The sequence below is a fragment of the Aptenodytes patagonicus genome, chromosome 10, assembly GCF_965638725.1.
Source record: "Aptenodytes patagonicus chromosome 10, bAptPat1.pri.cur, whole genome shotgun sequence".
NCBI lineage: Eukaryota > Metazoa > Chordata > Aves > Sphenisciformes > Spheniscidae > Aptenodytes > Aptenodytes patagonicus.
The window spans coordinates 5803701-5823820 of record NC_134958.1 but is presented as its reverse complement, the minus strand read 5'-3'; the positions used below and the strand labels follow the sequence as shown (position 1 = coordinate 5823820).

Here is a 20120-nt window from a genome sequence, read left to right as displayed (position 1 = left end):
GAGAGCTTTACTTTTCCTTAGAAATAAAAAGAAAAGCTTTCTCTGCTTATTCTTGAAAGGGCCTTTCTCTAATGTTGTCATCACAGGTTTCTCCTTGAAGGTAATAGATTAAAGGATTATTTTTTTCCCCTCCTCTTTCCCTACCTCTGTGTTACAGAAATGGCATCAGATATTCCTGGCTCGGTGGCCTTGCCGGTGGCACCAATGGCAAGTGGACAAGTGAGAATGGCAGGATCCATGCCTTCCAGAGGAGGAAAGCGCCGCTCTGGGTAAGCCATTTCTTTTTTTTCAGGTCTGAAACTGGAAACGACTGGTACTGAAAAACTGAAAATGTACCTATATGCATATGTTTATTATGTAATGTGTATGTATGTAAACTACATTATGGCATTAGTCACTGATGTTTTGTTTTTCTCTTCAATGTATCTGCTCTTCCTGCAAGATGAAACTTGCTGATAAGTGTATCGTTTGTTGTTTTGCATGCTTCAGAAGACTTTCAGGCTTGGCAAAGCATCCAGAAACAGAGTTTGGACCCCATGGCTGTTGTACATGTAATGAATGCCTGTTGCCTACATCTGTTTAATCTCAAAAGGTTTTATCATGTGAATAAAGGTAGCAAGATGTGTTCTTACTTGCATATGCAGACTTATCCAAGTTCATCTGAAGTTTGGACTCGGAATCTCTCAAATAGAGGCCTTCTGTTAAAAATGTTTTCTTCATAGTCCAGGTACAGAAACAGCACAAGCAGTCACTCTTCAGAGATTGTGGTCTACAATATTCTAGGTCTCGCTGGAAATGCATCATAGTTTCTCCAATTCTGTGAGAAAGGGCCTGAATCAAGTTCAGCCCTTGCACTAGCTGAGGGCTCTGCTAAAGAAGAAAATTTGTTTTATCCGACTGTAGAGGTTGGTGTGGTGTAGGGGTAGTTTCTCCACATCATATTATTCTGCGGCAACTCATAATAATCCTCTGTGTTAGAACAAAAGTGTAGCAAGAGCCGCAGAAGGGCAGAAAACTGCTCTCTAGTATTAACAAAAAATACCTGTTTTTATCAAAGGTTGATCACAAATAACGATCTTTAGATGATCCTTTCTCAGAGATATCTCTGATCTGAAATTGCCTGCAGAAGAGTTTGATTAGTCTTACATTTAGCCCTAAATATGACAGTGGTAGGGCTTAACAGGATTGATGGTGTGAGTAAAATCTTCACTGATGGGCACCTGAGGAGAAGACATTATTCCTTGTGAGAGCTACTCTAGGGATTGTTTGCCAAGGTATGTTGCCAGTTTTAGGTGTCTGCTCAAGTAACAGTGCTGGAATCTCAATCCTGGAATGAATTAAGAAGGGAGAAGGTGGACCTCGCCTTGGACACGGAGCTAAGTTGGTGTGACATGAACACTCAGGATGGTTGTTCCGAGGAGGGTTCCTTCGGACAAGACAGTTTGGAGATTTACCCCCACTGAGTGTGCTTCATATGCTGAGCTAACTGTATGAAATTGGTCTGAGAAACTCCTGAAATCTGTCTTTGACAGGCATCACATTTTTATTTTGAAACTGTTCAATGAAAAAGCCTTTTCAAACTTGCATTCAAAAGAGAAAACAAAGCATTAACATCTTCTCATTGCTACATAACGTATATAAGCTTTTGTACTTTTGAGTTGCAGGATAGTTGATCTCTTTTTTTTAATCATAAACCATGTCAACTGCGAATACCAGTTTGCAAATTACTGTTACCAAGGGTTGATGCTGCTGACTGTGAAATCTTCTCATTATATTAAATACTGACTTGATATTAATTGAAAGCTATGCTTTAACTGTTGCATTTTAAGTATCATCATCTATTTGCAAGAAAGTGGAGTGGGGGGAGGGTGGGAGGAACATAAAATCAAATTATTTTAAATGTATTTGACATGCAAATTCAGTGAGTATGTTAGTATAGATTTGCTGTTATACCCAGACGGTGGTATTTTATCTGTGCACCACAGCTCTGAACTAATAGCCCTTCTCCAAGCCTGAGCTGAGGGTGCTTTTTTGTTTTGTTTGTTTTCGTTCAGCATGTATGTATTCAGACCTTGAGGGAAAGAATGCCTGCTGTGTCTGATTCCTCCTAGCTTCTCTTTGAACAAAGTTGCAGCTAACACTTGGTCCTTTCATTACTGACCTGGTGATACATCTTTGTACACCTAAATCCTTGGGCATTTAGAAATGAATGCTTTGTGTCAAACATAAAGGAATGTAGCCTGTGAACACAGTCATCTTTTCCAGCTTCGGTTATCTCTGAAAATTGTTTCTTTTCCCGTAATTGCTGAGGCAAGCTGGCAGAAAAATTGCTGTATGGACTTGAATGTAGATCAGTTTAAACTCATTGGCTATCCAGAAGGTGTTTCTGCCATGTAGGCATTCAGCTTCATTGACAGCTCGGAAAAATATTTTTCCTTTCTATAAATTATACCAAGTACTTTATAGAAAAAAGTGACAGCCTAGTAGTGCATAAGATAATGCATTGCAGTAGTCAGTGACTACCTTAGATAAATGTAACGTCAATTCTTTATTTAACGTGGTTTTTCTTTAGGCTTTGCTGTATTAGAGGATATGGGGCTTTTTTACATTCCTAGGTAATCTGTACTTGGAGAGGGAGGGTTGGTGGGGTTTTTTTGGTTGGTTTACTGATGCAATGGTTTTGTTTCAGTTCAGCCTATGGTCTTGGCTTTTCTCTGACCCAGAACTGTAAGATATGGGGAGGAAGAGACCACAGCCCACCGGCCTTCCTCCCCGGGTGTACCCCCCTATATTGCACTGAACAAAGGGCTGTAATGCAGATCCCCATCTGCCTCTCAGCTGCATCTGCTCCTGATCATCCCTGCCTGCCCCCTTCCTATGCTGTATAATCATGGCAAGCCATCTTTTGACATTTCGTGGGAATTTTACATAATCATTTTGTTGCAATGTTCAAATCCTCTCCCATCTCAATTTTTTAACCTGTGCAGGACCACACAGGTTAAACAAGGGCTGGAGTGGGGTTGTTGTGTGAAAATGTTTCTAATTAAAAATAAATAATTTTTAAAAAATACTTGTGGTACCCACACATTCTTTGAGGAAAATACATTCTAATAAGTACCTCATACATCAGGCCCTTTCACGATTGACATGAACAGTATGAAAGAGGAAAACAAGATTTATGCTGTTTCTTCAAAACAAAAGAGCATAGTGCAGCTCTTTTTTAAAGTCTCTTTTTAATGGGGATTTTAAATGAAGATAAGAGATACTCTTTCTGAAACTTCTGAAATGATGTCATTTGTCTTCTTGAGGCTGCTTCTACTGTTTTGCTAATGTGCAATATATTGTATCTGAACAGAAGATCTTATCTGTCATGGTATGAGGAGTTTGTTGGAATATTATTTTGCTGTGTTCTGCTGTGTTCTGCTAAAGGTTATAACTGATTCCCTGTCTTTCACTCTGCCTTGCTGTAAAGCAGACACGGTGGTTCACACAGGACATTGGAATCAATGACTTTGTACCTGAGATTTTTTTTCAGGTTTTGAAAGGTTTTCTTCATTTTGCACAGTGAAATGTGAAATTAGGAAAGGTGTTTATTAACAAAGATGGGACAGAGATACACTTGCTGTTGCATTTTTACAAGTATTGACATTTTTAATTAACTTCATGTTCAATTTCTTATTTTTTTATAATCTTGCATTTGGAATAAAGTCAAGGTTTTTAGGTAGCTTGACAAAGCAAAGGGATTATTTAAAGATTTAGTCTGCTACAGTCTAGTGTTGCACCCTAGGCACTCAGATTCTGCCAGGAAGAGCCCACTATAAATGTGGTAGGTATTACCTATGGATATTAACCCATCAAGATTTTATAAGATGAGAAGCTGATATCCAGCCATCTAGATAAGTAGGTGTGCTAGTCCCACTTATTCCTTTGGAAGTAGGTATACAGCACAGGCAGCAGGATCAAGCCTTAAACTGTCATCAGGTTCTCTGTAATTCTCTGCATTATATTCCAGTAATAATAAACTAGACTAAACGCAGTAGAGCTAATATTTGATTTTGGGGGGGAAAATCCATCTCTTAGCACTCAGCTGGAGTATTTGGCTGGAAGCTAAGAAAATCTACCAAAGCATGGGATCTCAGTGTATCAGAGAAGAAGAAAAGGAATTACAAAATTAATCCATCCCAAATTAAAGCAATGTCTTACTAAATCCTGGAAGAGGCTTTTCCCCACCTTAGGCGTATGTATTTTCTGCTGCTCTTATCTCCCAGCTTTGAAACTGGAGGTTTCTCTCAGTTGTGTTTCAGTTGCCAGTGAAGGATACACCTGATGTGACGCTTTTGTGGGTGGTTTCAGGTGGAGCCAGCCCAGTGCTGGCCTGAGCGTGCCCTCTGCCTGTAAACAAACAGCTCTCCTGTAACGTTGACTTTCACATTTTTGGTGTAGGTAGAAACACTGCAATTGAAATAACTCGGAAGTTTGTTCTGGGATGTCACCTGCAGGCAAGTTATTATATGTGGGGAAGAAGCAGGTAGGTAAGAGGAGACCTTCGGCTAGATGTTAATGCGTAAATGTTAAATTGCTGGGAGTATTGCAGCAGGTCTGGGGAAATTCAGGCTGCCGGTGCCAGCGCCGAAGGCCACATTTGGGGTGACAGGTAGCAGCACGTGGCACGAGCGAGGGCGCTGGCCGCTGGAGGTCGGTGGTGTTCTGCGCAAGGCAGCGGAGAGGTCGCTGACTTTGAAACCGGACTGGGTGATAATTAGGTGAGCAAAAAAGTAATTTATAGTGAAAATGGTGATTGCATCAAACTTAACCAAATTAAATACACATCTTTTCTGGGGAAAATGGTTTTCCCTCTGCTTCCTCCAGAAATGGATAATCACTGTTGCCATCTGGAAAATACTGTTGTGACTTTTCTAATACCGTTTCCAATTCCTGTGCTTATTTGCTGCCCTTGTCCTGATTGTATGTAGATTGCTGTGACTCAGACACATCTTTTATAGGCCAGTCTGTCTTGGTTATCAAAGTTAGGAAGCAAGGCGGTATTGCTGGACTGGCACTCATACTTCTCTATGCTGATGTAGTTTTAAAAAGCATTTTTACATCATTGTTCCCACACTCTGAACATGCAAATCTTAATTTTTAATTGGTAGGGGTTTCTTCTAATACTGAGGTAAATATTATTGACACTTTGCAGCGTTTTTACCTTTAATATGACTTAGATCTGTTGTTAATATGAAGAGTGTTAGAGACATGGAATCTGTAATTGTATGAAGTTTTGTTACACCGAAATGTTAGAAAGCTTAGAGTGTTAAAGAAACTTGACAAAATTGTTTGCAAAACAAAACTATGATTTCCTATCTACACAAATTACATTTAAGTGACTGATCAAGGTCTGTATATCATATTAATGTATTTTCTTATTAAAATAAATACACTAATACAATAATTGTATATGATAATTTTGTATCAACTTGGTTCTTAGTCTGCCTTAATGGCAGAGTCACCCCCTTATAATTGGGATATATATTTGTCCACCTCTTTTTAAAGGTATAAAAATGTATAAAATGCTTTGGAAACTATACTATTGCATAACTTTATAGTGACTTAATATCACTGGGAAGGAGACAATCACACTGCCTAACATAGGAAACTAATGCAAGTGGCTTATTTAGGAAGTTAATCTTCCTAGTCTCTCTGTGTAAGAAGTGAAGAAAGAGGTTCCTGCTTTTTGTGGCTCCCTGGAGGAGCCTAGCTGGAGGGCTGGGATTTGGCCCAAGGAAGAGCTCGTCTCTTCTGCTGGCTTAAGAAGGAGGTCTGGAACATAAACCAGGTAAGTTAGGTGCACGGTAGACCCATAGCTCATTTTAGTAATGACCACAGGAATACCACAGAGTAGTTACCGTCCGCGGACTGGTTGGTAATTTGTGTGAAATAATGGGTAATATAGGGCAAGTCTAAAGAATGTACCACAGTTACAATCAATAGCAGTGACGTAGATAATCCTCTTAGCAGCGAGACTGGGAGTTTATTCTGCTCTACCTCTAACGTGCTTTCTTTAGACTGGGGCAAAAATAGCGGCCTGGTGTTTATTATGTGTACAGCTTTAGAACTTTATATTCTTTAGCCTTAATTTCAGTCCTCTAACATAGAGTCCCCGCTGATACCTGTAAACTTCTATCAGGCCTAAGGGATACTACTTCTGACCATCTCACAAGAACAGCATTTGTTTAATGTTTCCTTTTATTTGTTAATTTTAACAGTGCAGATTTCTGTGGAGCAGAACAGTGATTTATTACTTCATTTTTTTAAAAACTTGTATTCTTTGTATTCCTGGCAGCATTCTCCTACTTCTAGGGGGTCTGGAGAATATGAGCAAGACTGGAATCTACAGTCGTTAACACCTCCAGTCAAAATATAAATCAAACAAGGTTGAGAACCGCTGGCTTGAATGTTCAAGTCACCATTGCCAGCGTCATGATTACTGATTTGGAAATCTTGCTTTTGCAGAATGGACTTTGATGATGAAGATGGGGAGGGGCCCAGCAAATTTTCAAGGTGAGCATTTACAAAGAGTCGGCCAAATCGCTGACTTCTTTCAGTGGAGAAAGACAGCTGTCTCACTACTGATGTTTTAAAGTCAATATGAATACTGGCTGAAGAACTTGCCAACAACTTGACCTAAATTCTAGTTACTGTTTTTATCGGCTTCCTCTGCAAGTTAGGCATCCTGGCAGAAATCTGCCTAATGTAGTTATTGGCTTACAAAGCTGACAGCGTGTGTGTCCTAATTTCACTCTGCAGCTACGTCAAATGAGAAAACTTGTGATTTTAGCTTATTATTTCAACTGCTGTAGATGAACTTTGGTTATTTGGCATTGCTGAAGTTGTCTTTCTGCCACTGAAAATGAATTTTATTTTGAATTTGTTTCAGATGTTAACTGCTTGTTAAGGCAATATGACAGATCCTAGAGGTGTGGATTGTTTTTTTAAGATTAAAGCTCATTATGTACCATTAGGTGTGACTGAATAGTAAAAATTGCCAAAATAAATGTTAATCAACATGGAATATTCTAGGCTAGAAATAAAAACAAACATTAAAGCATCATTGCCATTTTTTCACTTTTCCTTTTTTTCTGGTCACACTGTTTGCATTTTTTCATTAGAAACCAAGCAGCTGCAGTGAGGGGTAGATACTTTGAGGCCTACAGATAACTGCTGATTATCCAAATTGGAACTGCAGCTCTGTAGCAGCAGCCATGTTCAAACACAGCTGTCACTGTAGGGTTTTAACAAGATCTTCCTAGTCAGTCTGAAAGATAAGTGTGCTGAAGATGTGCTGTAACACCATACCGTAACCTACTGGACAAGACCAGCAGCACCCCTGTTTAGCTGATGTCATTTACAGAAAGGATATTCCAGTCTCTGGTGTTAAAACTGGTGATCTGAGGGCTAGTCCTAACGTTTGCTGGAAGATACATGTTAAGGGAACAAGATTTGTGATGAATGTGATCTGATTTGTGCCTGCTAAGTGCCAGGGTTTCTAGGCACAGTGGTGCACATGCGTTGGTCTGTCTCCGTCCTAGCTTCAGCCTTTCAAAGGTTGATGGTGGGGAGAGCCAATAGTTCCGTTATTTTTATTGAAGAGGTATGCTGTGCTGTGCTTAGACTCAGTTGATTTTAGATGTCAGATCAAAATCTGATATTTAAATCTTAAACGCTGTAAAACCCCCAGGTTGTTCTGCTTTTAGAGAGTACAGAAAAACAGTGCAGAGATGCCCAGCGCCACGTTCAGACATCCTCTTTTAGTTGTGCCCTCCTTTAGGACTTTTCCCTTCTCCAAATTGCTCATGTGACTGATTCCTAGCTTGGCTCGGTCAAAATTATTTGGTTAGCAAAGAACTGCTGTTTAAATGTTTAAGCTAACCCAGCTGGCTTTGGCTGAAGTGCCTGAAGAAGCGTGCACGCAGAGAGGTCAGCTGGGAGACTGGAATGGAGAAAACAGCAGTTGGAGGCAATAACATCTTCAGCCCAGCCAGCCAGACAAGGATGAGTAGACAAGCCCCAAGCTAGTGGGAGCACAGGAGATAGTGGTGTTAGCATGGTACTCCACGTGAGTTAACACACCTTGCTTCTCAGGGACTTCCAAGCCAGCTCAGGTATCTTTGCATGGCATCTCATCGTCACATGGGGGCGTATGCATGTACTTCTCACGTAACGGCATGTTGCCATTCCTCACTGAATCTGTCTTTTTGTTTGAAATTTTTTGGGCTCAGTCTGTTCTCTGGGCAGAGTCAAGTGGAAGAAAGTGGCATTTTCACTTGAATGTTTTGAGGGTGCTGGTGTTAAACGCAACGTAGAAAGAAATACAGCTCAAGTCTCACTTAAGCTTTCTCTTCAGAGTTTGAATGAGTCTTACTGGGAAGGAAAATATGAAGCCTCACAGAGGAATTTGCACGGTTGGGGTACTTAAAATTAGTTTTAATTTGTTTGAGAAGAAAAAAAAGGAAAAAGTTAATTATTAGGTTTTTAGAAGAAAAAAGATGCTTAATTATGCTGTATTAACTTCTTAGCGAACACATAGAAGCTTCATAGCTTCATAGGCTCTGTTGTAATAAATGACATCATTTTGGAAAAGCTAATTCTAATACAAAATATCACTTGACTAGTCTTGAGCAGTAATAATGTTCAATTCCAGAAAAGCCATTAGCCTTATTTTTGGATTTTTGAAAACCTACATTTTCTGTTTTGGAACAAACATTTTGGTTTCTCCAAAAGTAAGATCTTTTTCAAAAAACGTGTCTTTTTGTAACTATTCTAGCAAAATCTAATTTCAAAGGATTAGTATGTTTTTAGGAAAGGGAAAGGAAAAGGAGGAGCAGCATGTCATTTTTTAGTAAAATGTCGCGTTGCTGCCTGTCTCTGGGACAACGCTTCAGAAACAGTGAAGCTTTAATCCCGTGGGGCACAAGTCCCATTGATCAGGATTTCCTCCATAAAGTTGCTGCCGATACACTGCACGTACCTGTGTGGGCATCTTAACTTCTGTTGATTCGAGTAGGAATGAGGTACCTGTTTACTTCTAGGGTTTTAAGCCAGTTTTAATTTCACTTCTGTTTACCCAGCAGTTTCATCTGCCTGACTGACTTCTGCCAGTCTTCCCAACAGACAGTACAGCGTCTATACCTACTAGAGCTTTTTTCTGAAGGCGTCCTTATGTAATGCATTGCACTTAAGCGTGTGTCTCTGCCCTCCCATGTTATCTGTAGACCATCAGTGCCCTCTGCTGAATGGAGTGAGTTGTGGTTGCAATCTGGAAAAGATACAGCTCTTTCACTTCCAACACAGCAATGAATATTTCCTGGGCTGCTGTCGATAATAGCTCAGTGGTGTTTTCTGTAACGGTGCTGGTTGTTAAGTTTCCCAAGCAATGAGCGTATGTCAAAGTGTTTGCGTAAATCCACTGAAATGTGTCTCCAACTTTTTTAAATATACAAATGAAGCTTTTGAATCGGCATGGCTTGGAAGTTTCGTCAGACTCTACGTTTTCTTTGCTTTATCGTTCTCATGCCCTCATTATTCTTGCTGTTATTTGTTATAGTTTGCAGTTGTGAACCTCTTTGCTTTCTGCTGCGTGTTGACTATCATGCGATGCATAACCCTTGTGAATTTACTTACTGTCTTTTGTTTCTAGGTATGATGGTGATCAAATCTCTGGTGATAAGGAAAAGTTTGCAAGGTAGGCGTGTTCTGTAGAGCTCTTCTGCTGAGAGAAAAGAGGGGGATGGTCGTGTCTGAAAAATCTCAGTACGTGTGCCTTAGCTTAGAGGGGTGGTTATTTTGTTTCTAGGTGGGACGATGATCAAAATACTGCTGACACAGAAAAGATGGCCAGGTAGGAAAAAGGAAAATCAAATATGGTTTGCCCCCATTTTTTGTTTTATATGATGCCATTCTGACTTATCAAAAGTCTGGAGGGTTGGCTGATCCAAAAATGCTTGAAATCAGAAATACTAACCCTGGACCTAAGTGGGTTTGATCAGCTCCCACAGTCTCCCAAAATTTAACGTCCCTCCAAAATTTCCATGTAAAAACAAAGTTAGAAATGATAGAATTAGGACATCATTCTGTATAAATGTTTGTGAATGCCAGGGTTCCTAGGGCAGACACTTTTTGGAAGAGGAGCACAGCCCCTCTTTTTGTTTTAAGGGTTTAAATTTGAACTAGTTTCAGGAAACTTTCAGGTTTTTGTTTGCTTGAATGTTTTCATGGCCAGTTGATTAACATACTATTACTTTTTAGCTTTTATGATAATCTCTCTCTTCTCAGGAAGTTTTGCAATCTCTTTGTACTCTTTATAATGTTTTTTTTTAATGTTCAGGAGTATTAAAATACTTTAGTGGCAGACAATGGAATAAGTATTTATGAATGTAAAATATGTGTTGAATATGTGTGTCCTTTGTCTTTCTCTCTCTTGATCACCATTTCTGTGAAAATGCTGAACTTAGAGCAAGATTTCATAATGTAAAAATGCATTTTTCTTCTCCTTGTCCATATTTATCTGCATGTATATGCTGACATGTACACATATGTGATCTTATGTACATGTGCACTGTCACACAAGCTGTGTGTACGATCCAACTCCCACAGGCACTGTTCTCTCCTACCTCTGTGCAGACCCACACGAAGGCTGTTTATCAGCCTTTTGAAATGGAAAGGTTCACTATTATGGTGTAATAGATGGTTAAGTAGATAGTACCCAGTTGGGGACAAACTTTTTAGCAGGGCCTGTTGTGACAGGACAAGGGGAAATGGTTTTAAACTAAAAGAGGGTAGATTTAGACTATATATAAGGAAGAAATTTTTTACAATGAGAGTGGTGAAGCACTGGCCCAGGTTGCCCAGAGAGGTGGTGGATGCCCCATCCCTGGACACATTCAAGGTCAGGTTGGACGGGGCTCTGAGCAACCTGATCTAGTTGAAGATGTCCCTGCCCACGGCAGGGGGGTTGGACTAGATGGCCTTTAGAGGTCCCTTCCAACCCAAACTATTGTATGATTCTATGATTGGATGACCTTAACCAAGGGACCAGGGGCTATCATTGCAGGGACCCATAGCTGCATTTCCTGAATATCAGACAGTAAACATATTCATCAGTAGGAATAACAACTCTGCATGTAGCCCTAACAAGTGGTATTTCTGGAGACAATGCCTCATGCATATAACACCTATATGTGCAGGGGCAGGAAACACATTGTAAAGCAGGGCAAGCCCATGCATTCCTCTGTTTCAGGAAGCAGCTTACTACAATTTGGATTCTTTCCTGCATTTTAAGAAAAGGCTCCATTATTAAAAGTAGCCAAAAAGTGTGTCAAGCCTAGCTTCTACTTTCATGATCAGTCTACATAACAGTCAGCTCCAAAGAATGTTGCAGTTCCTTTTAATGTTGTGTTATCGTACCGGTCGATGCTGGTGGACTCTCCAAGCGATCACCTTTCACACCTTGTTGGATCAGCCAGCGATCCCACAAGAAAATGCCATGCACAGCTCATTGAAATCAGTGGAAGATGCTGCTTTGACATCTGAAGCATCATGTACCTGTCGTGTACTTGTATTTAGCTGCCACCTGACAGGTACAGTATGGGAAAAATAAGTGCTAGGCACTGAAGTATTCTAGGTCCATTTGGACCATCTCAGATGTATATATTGGTGTAATTCCTTAATAGTGATCAAGCACTGGTGATTTACAGTATGGGAAAACTGAACTCCCAGGTCTTCAGTTCTGAAAGTTTTTGGTGACAGTCGATTTTGAGAATTCTCAAATTTGACTCACCTCCTCAGACATATGTTTGCTATAAAGGATGAGAATGCTGGGGCTCGGAGCTCAGCCCAAAGTGGGGCAGCATCAAGTACTGTCATTGCTATTTCCCTGCTGTGCTAGATTGTTCTCAAACATAAATTCTGATCTATGTCTGACAAGCCAGATGTTTACTTGCTGTCTTACGTAGCCTTTTTTTTTATTTACTGGGGGGTTTTTTGTATGTACTGTTGTACCATATATGGTCCCAATTCTGCAGTCTGATCCTGTAGGCATGTAGTGTCTCCCTGCAGGGATGCAGAACGTTCTACGCAGCATTATAGGACTGGAGATCTGTGTTGTCATTGAGTGGGGTTTTTTTGGAAGTCAGCACTGACGCTTACTGCTGACCTGATCCAGCTGTTAGTGAGAGGTTTCCTCTAAAAGAAGCCTTTTATAAGCAGATCCAACACCTTGAGCAAAGACTGGAAGCTGTGAGATGCATTACAGCTCTTGCAGATCTGGGAGTTTGGCTGGAGTTGGCAGTTGTCCGTTCCTCACATCTTTCTACTTCATTTTTTTTGTCCTTAAACCAAAGGAGATTAAACTGGTTAAGAGATTAAGGCCAGAAGCCAGTAGCTAGAAATATGGGTTCTTTTCACAGCTATGGGCAAATAATATTTACCCTTCTGTGCCCTGGATTTTCTGTGTATAAACTGAGGGATAATAGTGCTTAGCTTTGTAAAGCACTTTGCTCTCCTGGGGTGAAACAGCAAAACAAGTGCAAAGTGTTATGATTCGTTACTTCCATTTGAAATTCTTACACTGATCATGTCTGCTTTTCTGTTGGTTTGGTGTTTCTTTAAATGTTCAGGGAGAATCATAGTGAAATTGAGAGACGCAGGAGAAATAAGATGACACAGTATATCACCGAACTGTCTGATATGGTACCCACTTGTAGCGCCTTGGCTCGTAAGCCTGACAAGCTAACAATTCTTCGGATGGCCGTTTCACACATGAAATCAATGAGGGGCACTGGAAACAAATCTACTGATGGAGCTTACAAGCCTTCGTTTCTTACAGAACAGGTAGATTTTTTGCAAAGGTCTGTTTTCTCTGGTTTGTGGTCTTAAAAGATGTGAGGAAATGCTGAAAGGAGTAGAGTCTCAGCTTGATCTTTTGCTGTTGTGTAGTAACTGGTACAAGCTACATATCCAAGATGTGAATACAGACAATTTTTTGTGACTGTTTGGACTTATTCTTAACTATATGACAAATCTTTCTCTCTGAAGCAGCAAAATGGGCATTCTTATCATTGAGGTCTGTCCATCTGAAAAGCAAGTCACTTGCTGTCTGTCGTCATTGGAAAGGAATTTTCACCTCCAGAACTGGGTTCTTCCCATCCTAATAAAGATTCTCTAAAATAGGTAAAAATGAATCTGGAAAGACCGGCCTCTCCCTCCTGTGTTTAGAGGAAGGTTAAAAACATTGTTCAGTCTTAACGCCTAAGTTCCCAGCAGCTGAACAGGGCAGAGATGAAACCCATCTGTACTGGCTGAGGTACCTCCTTGCTTACGTTTTTGATGGAAGAAGGAAGATGCACCCAGTGCTTGAAGGAAAACTGTTTAACTGAGCGCACTGGAAATTCCTACCACCTTCACTGTTATTGAAGTCCTGTGGGTGTAATGTGCATTTTTGTGGTCTTGAACGATTTAAGCACTTACACATGTAAGTTATGGCTAGAGGCAATACTTCTTTCTATCAGAGAAACAGCAGCTGTTGCTGACCTCTCGGTGTACCTCTACTTATTCTGGCTTTCCTGAAGTGTGTTTCTGGAGGCACTGTGTCATTCAGCTGGTTGCTGGTAGGGGACGCTAGTCACTTCTCATTGCAACTTTCTGGGTTTTTTTGAACCTTGCAGAATGACAGAGTTTATCTTTAATAACATATGCAAAGCAGGTCTCATTATCCTCTGTATAGTGCAGCCAGCTATACAGTGAGATTTTTTTTATCTAGTAAGTGGTTCAGAATTGATGTGCTTTCTCTACAATAAAGTGGCAGAAGTTGACGGTCTGTTAAGTGTTTCTTGAGATGAGTTATCCATTTATTTAGTAGAATTTACCAGATTGTGATCCTCACCTTATCAGCTAGTATCTGCCACTTGCACACCAGCCGTGCTGAGCTGTCTAACCTGGAATGGGACTCAGATTGTCCAAAGCTCTCTGTGTGAGTTCCAGATGCAGTATCTTAAGAAGCTCTGGTCATCACTGGAGCCACCAGGCAAAGGCTGATAGTTTTCATCCTTCCCCATGAGAGGTTTTCAAGCTCTGTTAAGCAAAGGTAGTGTTTCTGTGGGATGCATGCAAACAGCTGTTTGCATGTGCAATTCAAGGTATTGGGTGTCTAGACCCAGTGTCTGAAAGTGAGGGACAGAAGTACCTTGCTTTAAAGGCCTACGATCTCCCTTCCAGTCCCCAGGTGGGGTTGGGGCTCTGGGCGCTGCATTTCAGGTGGATGTGTGGGTGTCTCAGGACAGAAGTACCCAGGATGATGAGCAGGGGACTGTGTAAAGAAAAGGCCAAAGACAGGGGTGTTCCAGACCCTTTGGATCTCTGAGGCTTCATATTCACAGGCTGGAAAAAGAAAGCAAGAAGTGATACGACCTTCTTTTGTAGTGGCTCAGGCCCCCTAATGAGAGGGGAGGCTGGGGATTCCTGTCCTTGTTCCCATTACGCTTTCTGCCTTTTATCCAGTGACTGTTTAATTTATAAACAGAGCTCATCCGGGGGGGGGGAACAAAAAACAACAAACCCAAAACAGAAAGACTTGTTGGTTTCTCTCCAATTAAATTATTTGGGACATTTAATTAAGGGATGATTGCCATATGAGTTATAGCTGTTCATTTTCTCTGCTTGTACTCTTAAATAACTTTATTTTTTTAATGTTAGATGCCTATCACACAATATGCATTCAGTTTCAGTTACTTAATTTTCGTAAAGTGCATTGAGATCACCAGATGAAAGCCAATAAAGCAAAACAAAGTGTTGTTTGTTATTAAGATCAGCAATTTATGGCTTGCTGCAAGTTTGGTTGTGTTGTTACATCAATACTACAGTGAAAATTTCTGCCTAGGTTGTGATCAGGCTACTAAGATGGCAAGAAAACAATATTCTTTGGCAGTGACAGATGTGTTATTTAATTCCCTTTTCTGCTGGCATTCTAATCAAATCCTTTCTTTGGAAGGAACTGAAGCATCTTATCCTGGAGGCTGCAGATGGGTTCCTGTTTGTAGTTGCAGCTGAGACGGGAAGAGTGATCTACGTATCAGATTCTGTGACTCCTGTGCTGAACCAGCCACAGTCTGAATGGTTTGGCAGCACTTTGTACGAACAGGTTCATCCAGATGACGTGGAAAAGCTGCGGGAGCAACTATGTACATCTGAAAACTCTATGACAGGTCAGATATGTCTGATGTATGGTTCTGTGTGTTACGGATCCCTGCAGAGTTTTTCTGACATTCAAAATGCCTGGTTTAAAAATCTGGTAAAAATGAAATTCAGCAAGATTAAACTGCCTTTTTCTTGCAGGCAGTGCAGTAGTATAAATCTTCTTTTGCATGACTACGTTTTGCTTCCTATTTGTTTGACTTCAGTCAAATCACCTTCACGTAGCTCTGCATTCAAACTTCTGGCTTGGGTAGGTTTGGAATCTGGATTGTTTTCAGGCTTGGTCTGGAAATCTAGATTGTTTTCCTTTCATCCTCAATGAACTTGTGACTTCTTTACAAATATGTGTTTCTTTAGGGCAGTGTTTATTTTGAAGGCAAAAATCATACTAGACTTTTCTGTTTTCGTAAAAGTTCCTTGCGGTTTGCTAACGGGAATCCTGGGGAAAAAAATCCAGTGTTTGGCAGCTGAAAATCTAGTGGATTTTAAACAGGAGGCTTGCACCCTTAACAGTGGTGTAAGTTAGCTGTAAGTTGACTACCTATCATTTTGCACATAAAACTAAACCATATTCATATCCTTAGTGTAACTCTGGCTTTTACAGTTATTCATGCTCAAGACTGCCAATAGGAAACTACCTTTGTCTTTAATAGGATACATGTATGTTGGAGCTATGAGAATTAACCAGATCTTGTTTTAACTCAGACGTGGAAAGGAGGAAACCCAACTTCTCTTTTTATTTTTCCACATAGTATGTTTACAGCTAAAGGAAAAAAGCTAGGGGAAAATATTTATAACAAAATCCGGATCCATGCAAAAGTCATGTAATTTCTCCTTGCTTTAGTAGTTCAGAATTCTGACCTGATTTGCTGGAAGTTTTGCTGTGTTTCATAACTCCAAGGACAGTGATCCTGTTTTGAGTGAACCTGCACACTGTTTACAGCTTCCATGTCAAAACAGTGCCAAATTCATGATTTCCTGTGGTTTGAATGTGATGTGGTTTTGGCAGAGCTTTCCTGTATTCAAATTGGAAACTCAAAGCAAAATTCTGTGGTGAAAATCCAGATGGATCGAAACCAAGTGAACAGTTAGGGGAACCTGTGCAGAGCAAAACAGCTGAGTATCATACCACGAGACTTGCAAAAGAGCACAACCTCTGTTTTTATTATGTAGCATGTAATACATTTTAAAGTACATACCATCTTCCTCCAAGAAGGAATTACTCCAGAGCCTCAGTGAACAGTCGTGTTTCGACTTCCAAAAGTGCTCAGTTATGGGGCTTAACCTGCTCAAGCTAGAGCAGGACTAGATAAACGCAGAGCACTTCTGAAACCCCAACTCTGTATTTTTTCCAGTTTTAACTATGTGCTTTTCTTTTACACTGAATTCATCTGTAGCCAGTGGAAAGAGAAGTTCAAATAATAGTATTTATAGGGCTAAGTCTTTTCCCTGCCTGAGTCCTTTGGAGTTGTCAGGTTGACACAGAAGGCTCGTAAATCTGCTGTACATGGAGAGGTGAACATTTTCCCAGTGTGAGGAAAGCATCAGCCTGTTTAGAGCCAGGGTATTCGGCTTAGCTATGCTCCGTAAGGTGTGGCGGCAGGCCAGATGTGGAAAGGTGCTTTTTAGGGACTGGAGAATGTGTGTAGTTAAAACCATTCCAAGCAAGTGCAAGTAAGAACAGTGCATAATTGGTCCTGACTATATGGGGCGCATTGTGCGAGTTTTCCTTTACAAAGTTATTGTGTTTACACGTACAGTGCAATTTTTTTGGCCAGCTGAACGTCTTACAAGCCATAAACACAGTCATCAGTCTGCTTCTGAATCAAGCATAGGCATATAGTTGTATGTACATCATCTCTCATAAGATCATCATAGAACAGATTTGTAAGGTGTCTGCTGCAGTTTTCTAGCTTTTTAATAAAATTAGTGTAAAGCAAGTGACATCGTAATATAGTCCTGCTTTTTGAGTAGTTTTGCTTTAAAGATGTGACTGGTGAAGTACATTTAGTTAGTATACTAGTAGTTTTGTCAGTCTGAGGAGCATATAGATAAACAGAAAACTCTAGATTTGTTATATTAAACTTGCATTTCCTTGACCCTGTAAGGTACCATTAAATAAGAGAAGCAGTCTTGTATAAGGACTGTCAGTCCAGCATCAATTTCCTTATAAACAGCATGCAGCAGGACTTCAGCCGCATCGCTCTTGCTCATTTGAGGTGCCTTTCTGGGAGCAAGGTGATTCTAGGGTCCGTTCAACCAGTTACACTTTCCTTCCTGTAACACAAGCCATACTGAGAGTAGCAGCTTTGTAAAAGGTAGGAATAAAATGAAATACTGCAGGAAACAGAAATAAAGGGTGCCTTAGTGACATTTTAAAAGAAGTCGAGTAGGCAAATGCACTTCCTTTAAGTCAGTGTTTATCAAACCATTTGGGCAGCCCCCAGGTCTCTCTTGGCTTTCCGAAGTTACGTTTCACGCAGAGCAAAGGGCAATGCAGAGCTTGAAAGAGATGCAAACTGCAAGCCAGCCAGCTGCGTTTGACATTTTTCCTGCTGAAAGTGAAGTTCGCTGCAGGCAGCAGGAAAATCCTCCTCTTTTAGTGACCTCTGGCTGTTGAGCACAGGATCTGCTTAGGGAAAAGAAGAGATTTGCAGGTGAAAGTGTAATGAAATGTTATGATTTTTACTTTTGCTCTCTTCCTCATCTTCTCAGGGTCCATTTTCTCAACCCTATAACCTTCTTCAGCCCTTGAACTGGGGAAGCAATGACAGCATCTTGACAAAGGAGAAACTTCACTTGCCTTGCATCAGATCAGAGCAATGTCCTTTGATTGTATTTGTTTGTCCTGTTACAAGGGCTGATCATCAGCGGTGCATTGCTGGGGTTTTCCCAGCACCTCTTAGCAATCCTGCTACCCAGAGAAGCTGCTCCAGACCCCAAGGACTTGGGAGGCTGCCACTGCCAAAGGGGAGCGACAGAGAACAAGTCGGTGGAGAAAGCAGGCTCCCTCTCACATTTCTGCCCCCAGGAATAAGACTGGGACTGTGGTTGCATGAGTGTTTCTTTGGCAGTCACACCAGCTTATGCAATCCTCACCTCATCTCACCCTCTCCTCCTCTGGCATTTATGTGGTACTACAATGAGTCACATCAAGGGGGCTGACCCAGCCGAAAGCTAAGCTAAGCAAAAAAACCTTGTTTTTGGTAGAGACAGCTCTTTGGCCCACCTTATCAAAGGGGTGCTTGAACTCTTGTGCTAAGACCAAGGAGAAGCGCGGAGTGAATAGTTAAGGGTAAGGAGAGGACAGGACTTCAGGAGCAGTAAAAGCATATGCCAAATTGAAGTGGCTGTTTAACTATGGCCTAAACCACGTAGTGTGTTCAGGGAGTTAATTGCTTGCTCTATTTTTAACTCTCAGGGTATGGGGAAGGATGGATAGCTTCTATTCCATTTTATATCCTTGGAGATTTTATTCCCTGGAAATGGAACAATTGTCTGCTTGTTTATTGTACATTAATTGCTAACACATTGTAGCAACAGGAAAGCTGAACTGTGAAGTGTATGTATGGTTTGAAATGCTCTAGAAAAGACAGCAGCTGAGACTTGATGATAGCAACAAATAGTGCTCGCAAGAAGTCTTTACATGCGTCATGGGCATGATTAATCAGAATGGGGCAGATATTCAGAGTAATAATTTACTTTCCCTCTTTGTTCTTGGAAATCTGCAGATGGGAAAACAAATCACTTCAAATATGGATGAAGATCAGTTTCCACAGTAGGATCCATTAGCAAAGATCTCTTTGCCCTTAGGATGCACTGGTGAAACTTGATGAATGTTGGCGTTCAGACGCAGGTTCAGGGTTGGCAGTTGTGAAGGGCTGACTAACACCCAGCATGGTGGAATCCTAATGCAAGCGAGAGCCTCTAGACAGCTGCAGACAACAAATCTCTGATGGCGCAGAGAACAGGCAGAACTTAGATTTAAGCGCAAAGAAAAACAGTTTTTGAAAAATACCTCTGCTACATTTACTCTCCAAAAAATGACTGAGCAAGTATTATAGTAGACTGTCCTTCTGTTAAAATACAGTGTTCCAGAACACTTTGCCAGACTGATTTCTACCAGTCTAATTCTCCGTAAGCAGTTCATGAAAGAGTAGAATGAGGAATATAGGTGCCTCTGTATGATTGCCTGGAAATACTCCAAGTGATTCCATGATGTGTCTGAGATATGCTTGTCAAGGCTATGAGGTCCCTGTTCCAGCAGCCAGCATCTCCAGTGGTGCAAATGGGAAACACCCAAGTCTATTATATTCAATTCTGAGCTCCAAGCAGCACAGCACATAATAATCCAGCTGTAACGTCTTCCTTCAGCCTCACTCTCTATAGCTAAGGTGAGGCAGGGAGCAGCGTATGTAATCCTATCCGTGGCACAAAGCCTCCTCAGGACATTCAAGTTCAGAAGGAGTCCATGCAAACTGTTTTAGCTGAGCAGTTAAGGGGTGCTGAAACTGCGGACCTGTGACTGCAAGAAAATGGTGAGAACCAGAAGGTCTACAGCTTTCATTTTCAAATGATTTAAAAACTACTAAGTCAATTTACTTGCTAGCTGAAAAGGGTTAATTGAGGTTACTTCTGGACAGAACTTGTATGCCAAGTTTAATCTTGGCATGATATTTTATTGCCATATTTTATAAGTACAAAAAAGTGGAACTTTATGATGGAAATGGTGACTGACCACAGCAAGAGTTGAGCTGATAGGTACCTTTTTCGAAGAAAAGACCATTGTGTGACAATTCACCGTGGTTCATGAATGTTATGGAAACATCGCTCCATGTTATATAAGCAGAGATTTGGATTGGGGAACCTGTCTCACG

At 40.8% G+C, this 20120-nt stretch overlaps 1 protein-coding gene across 6 annotated transcripts in view; it reads left to right on the top strand.

Annotated features, from left to right (window-relative positions):
* The window catches only part of ARNT2 (aryl hydrocarbon receptor nuclear translocator 2), a 109186-nt gene that overhangs the window by 27316 nt on the left and 61750 nt on the right, over positions 1-20120 (top strand). For 5 of the 6 annotated variants that reach the window (XM_076347907.1, XM_076347910.1, XM_076347905.1 and 2 more), the window contains exons 2-6: positions 158-269; positions 6511-6558; positions 9695-9739; positions 12672-12885; positions 15041-15254. In XM_076347907.1, the coding sequence (XP_076204022.1) occupies positions 158-269; positions 6511-6558; positions 9695-9739; positions 12672-12885; positions 15041-15254 (633 nt within the window). The remainder of the gene's footprint in view (positions 1-157; positions 270-6510; positions 6559-9694; positions 9740-12671; positions 12886-15040; positions 15255-20120) is intronic. The other variant, XM_076347906.1, reaches the window with a different exon arrangement.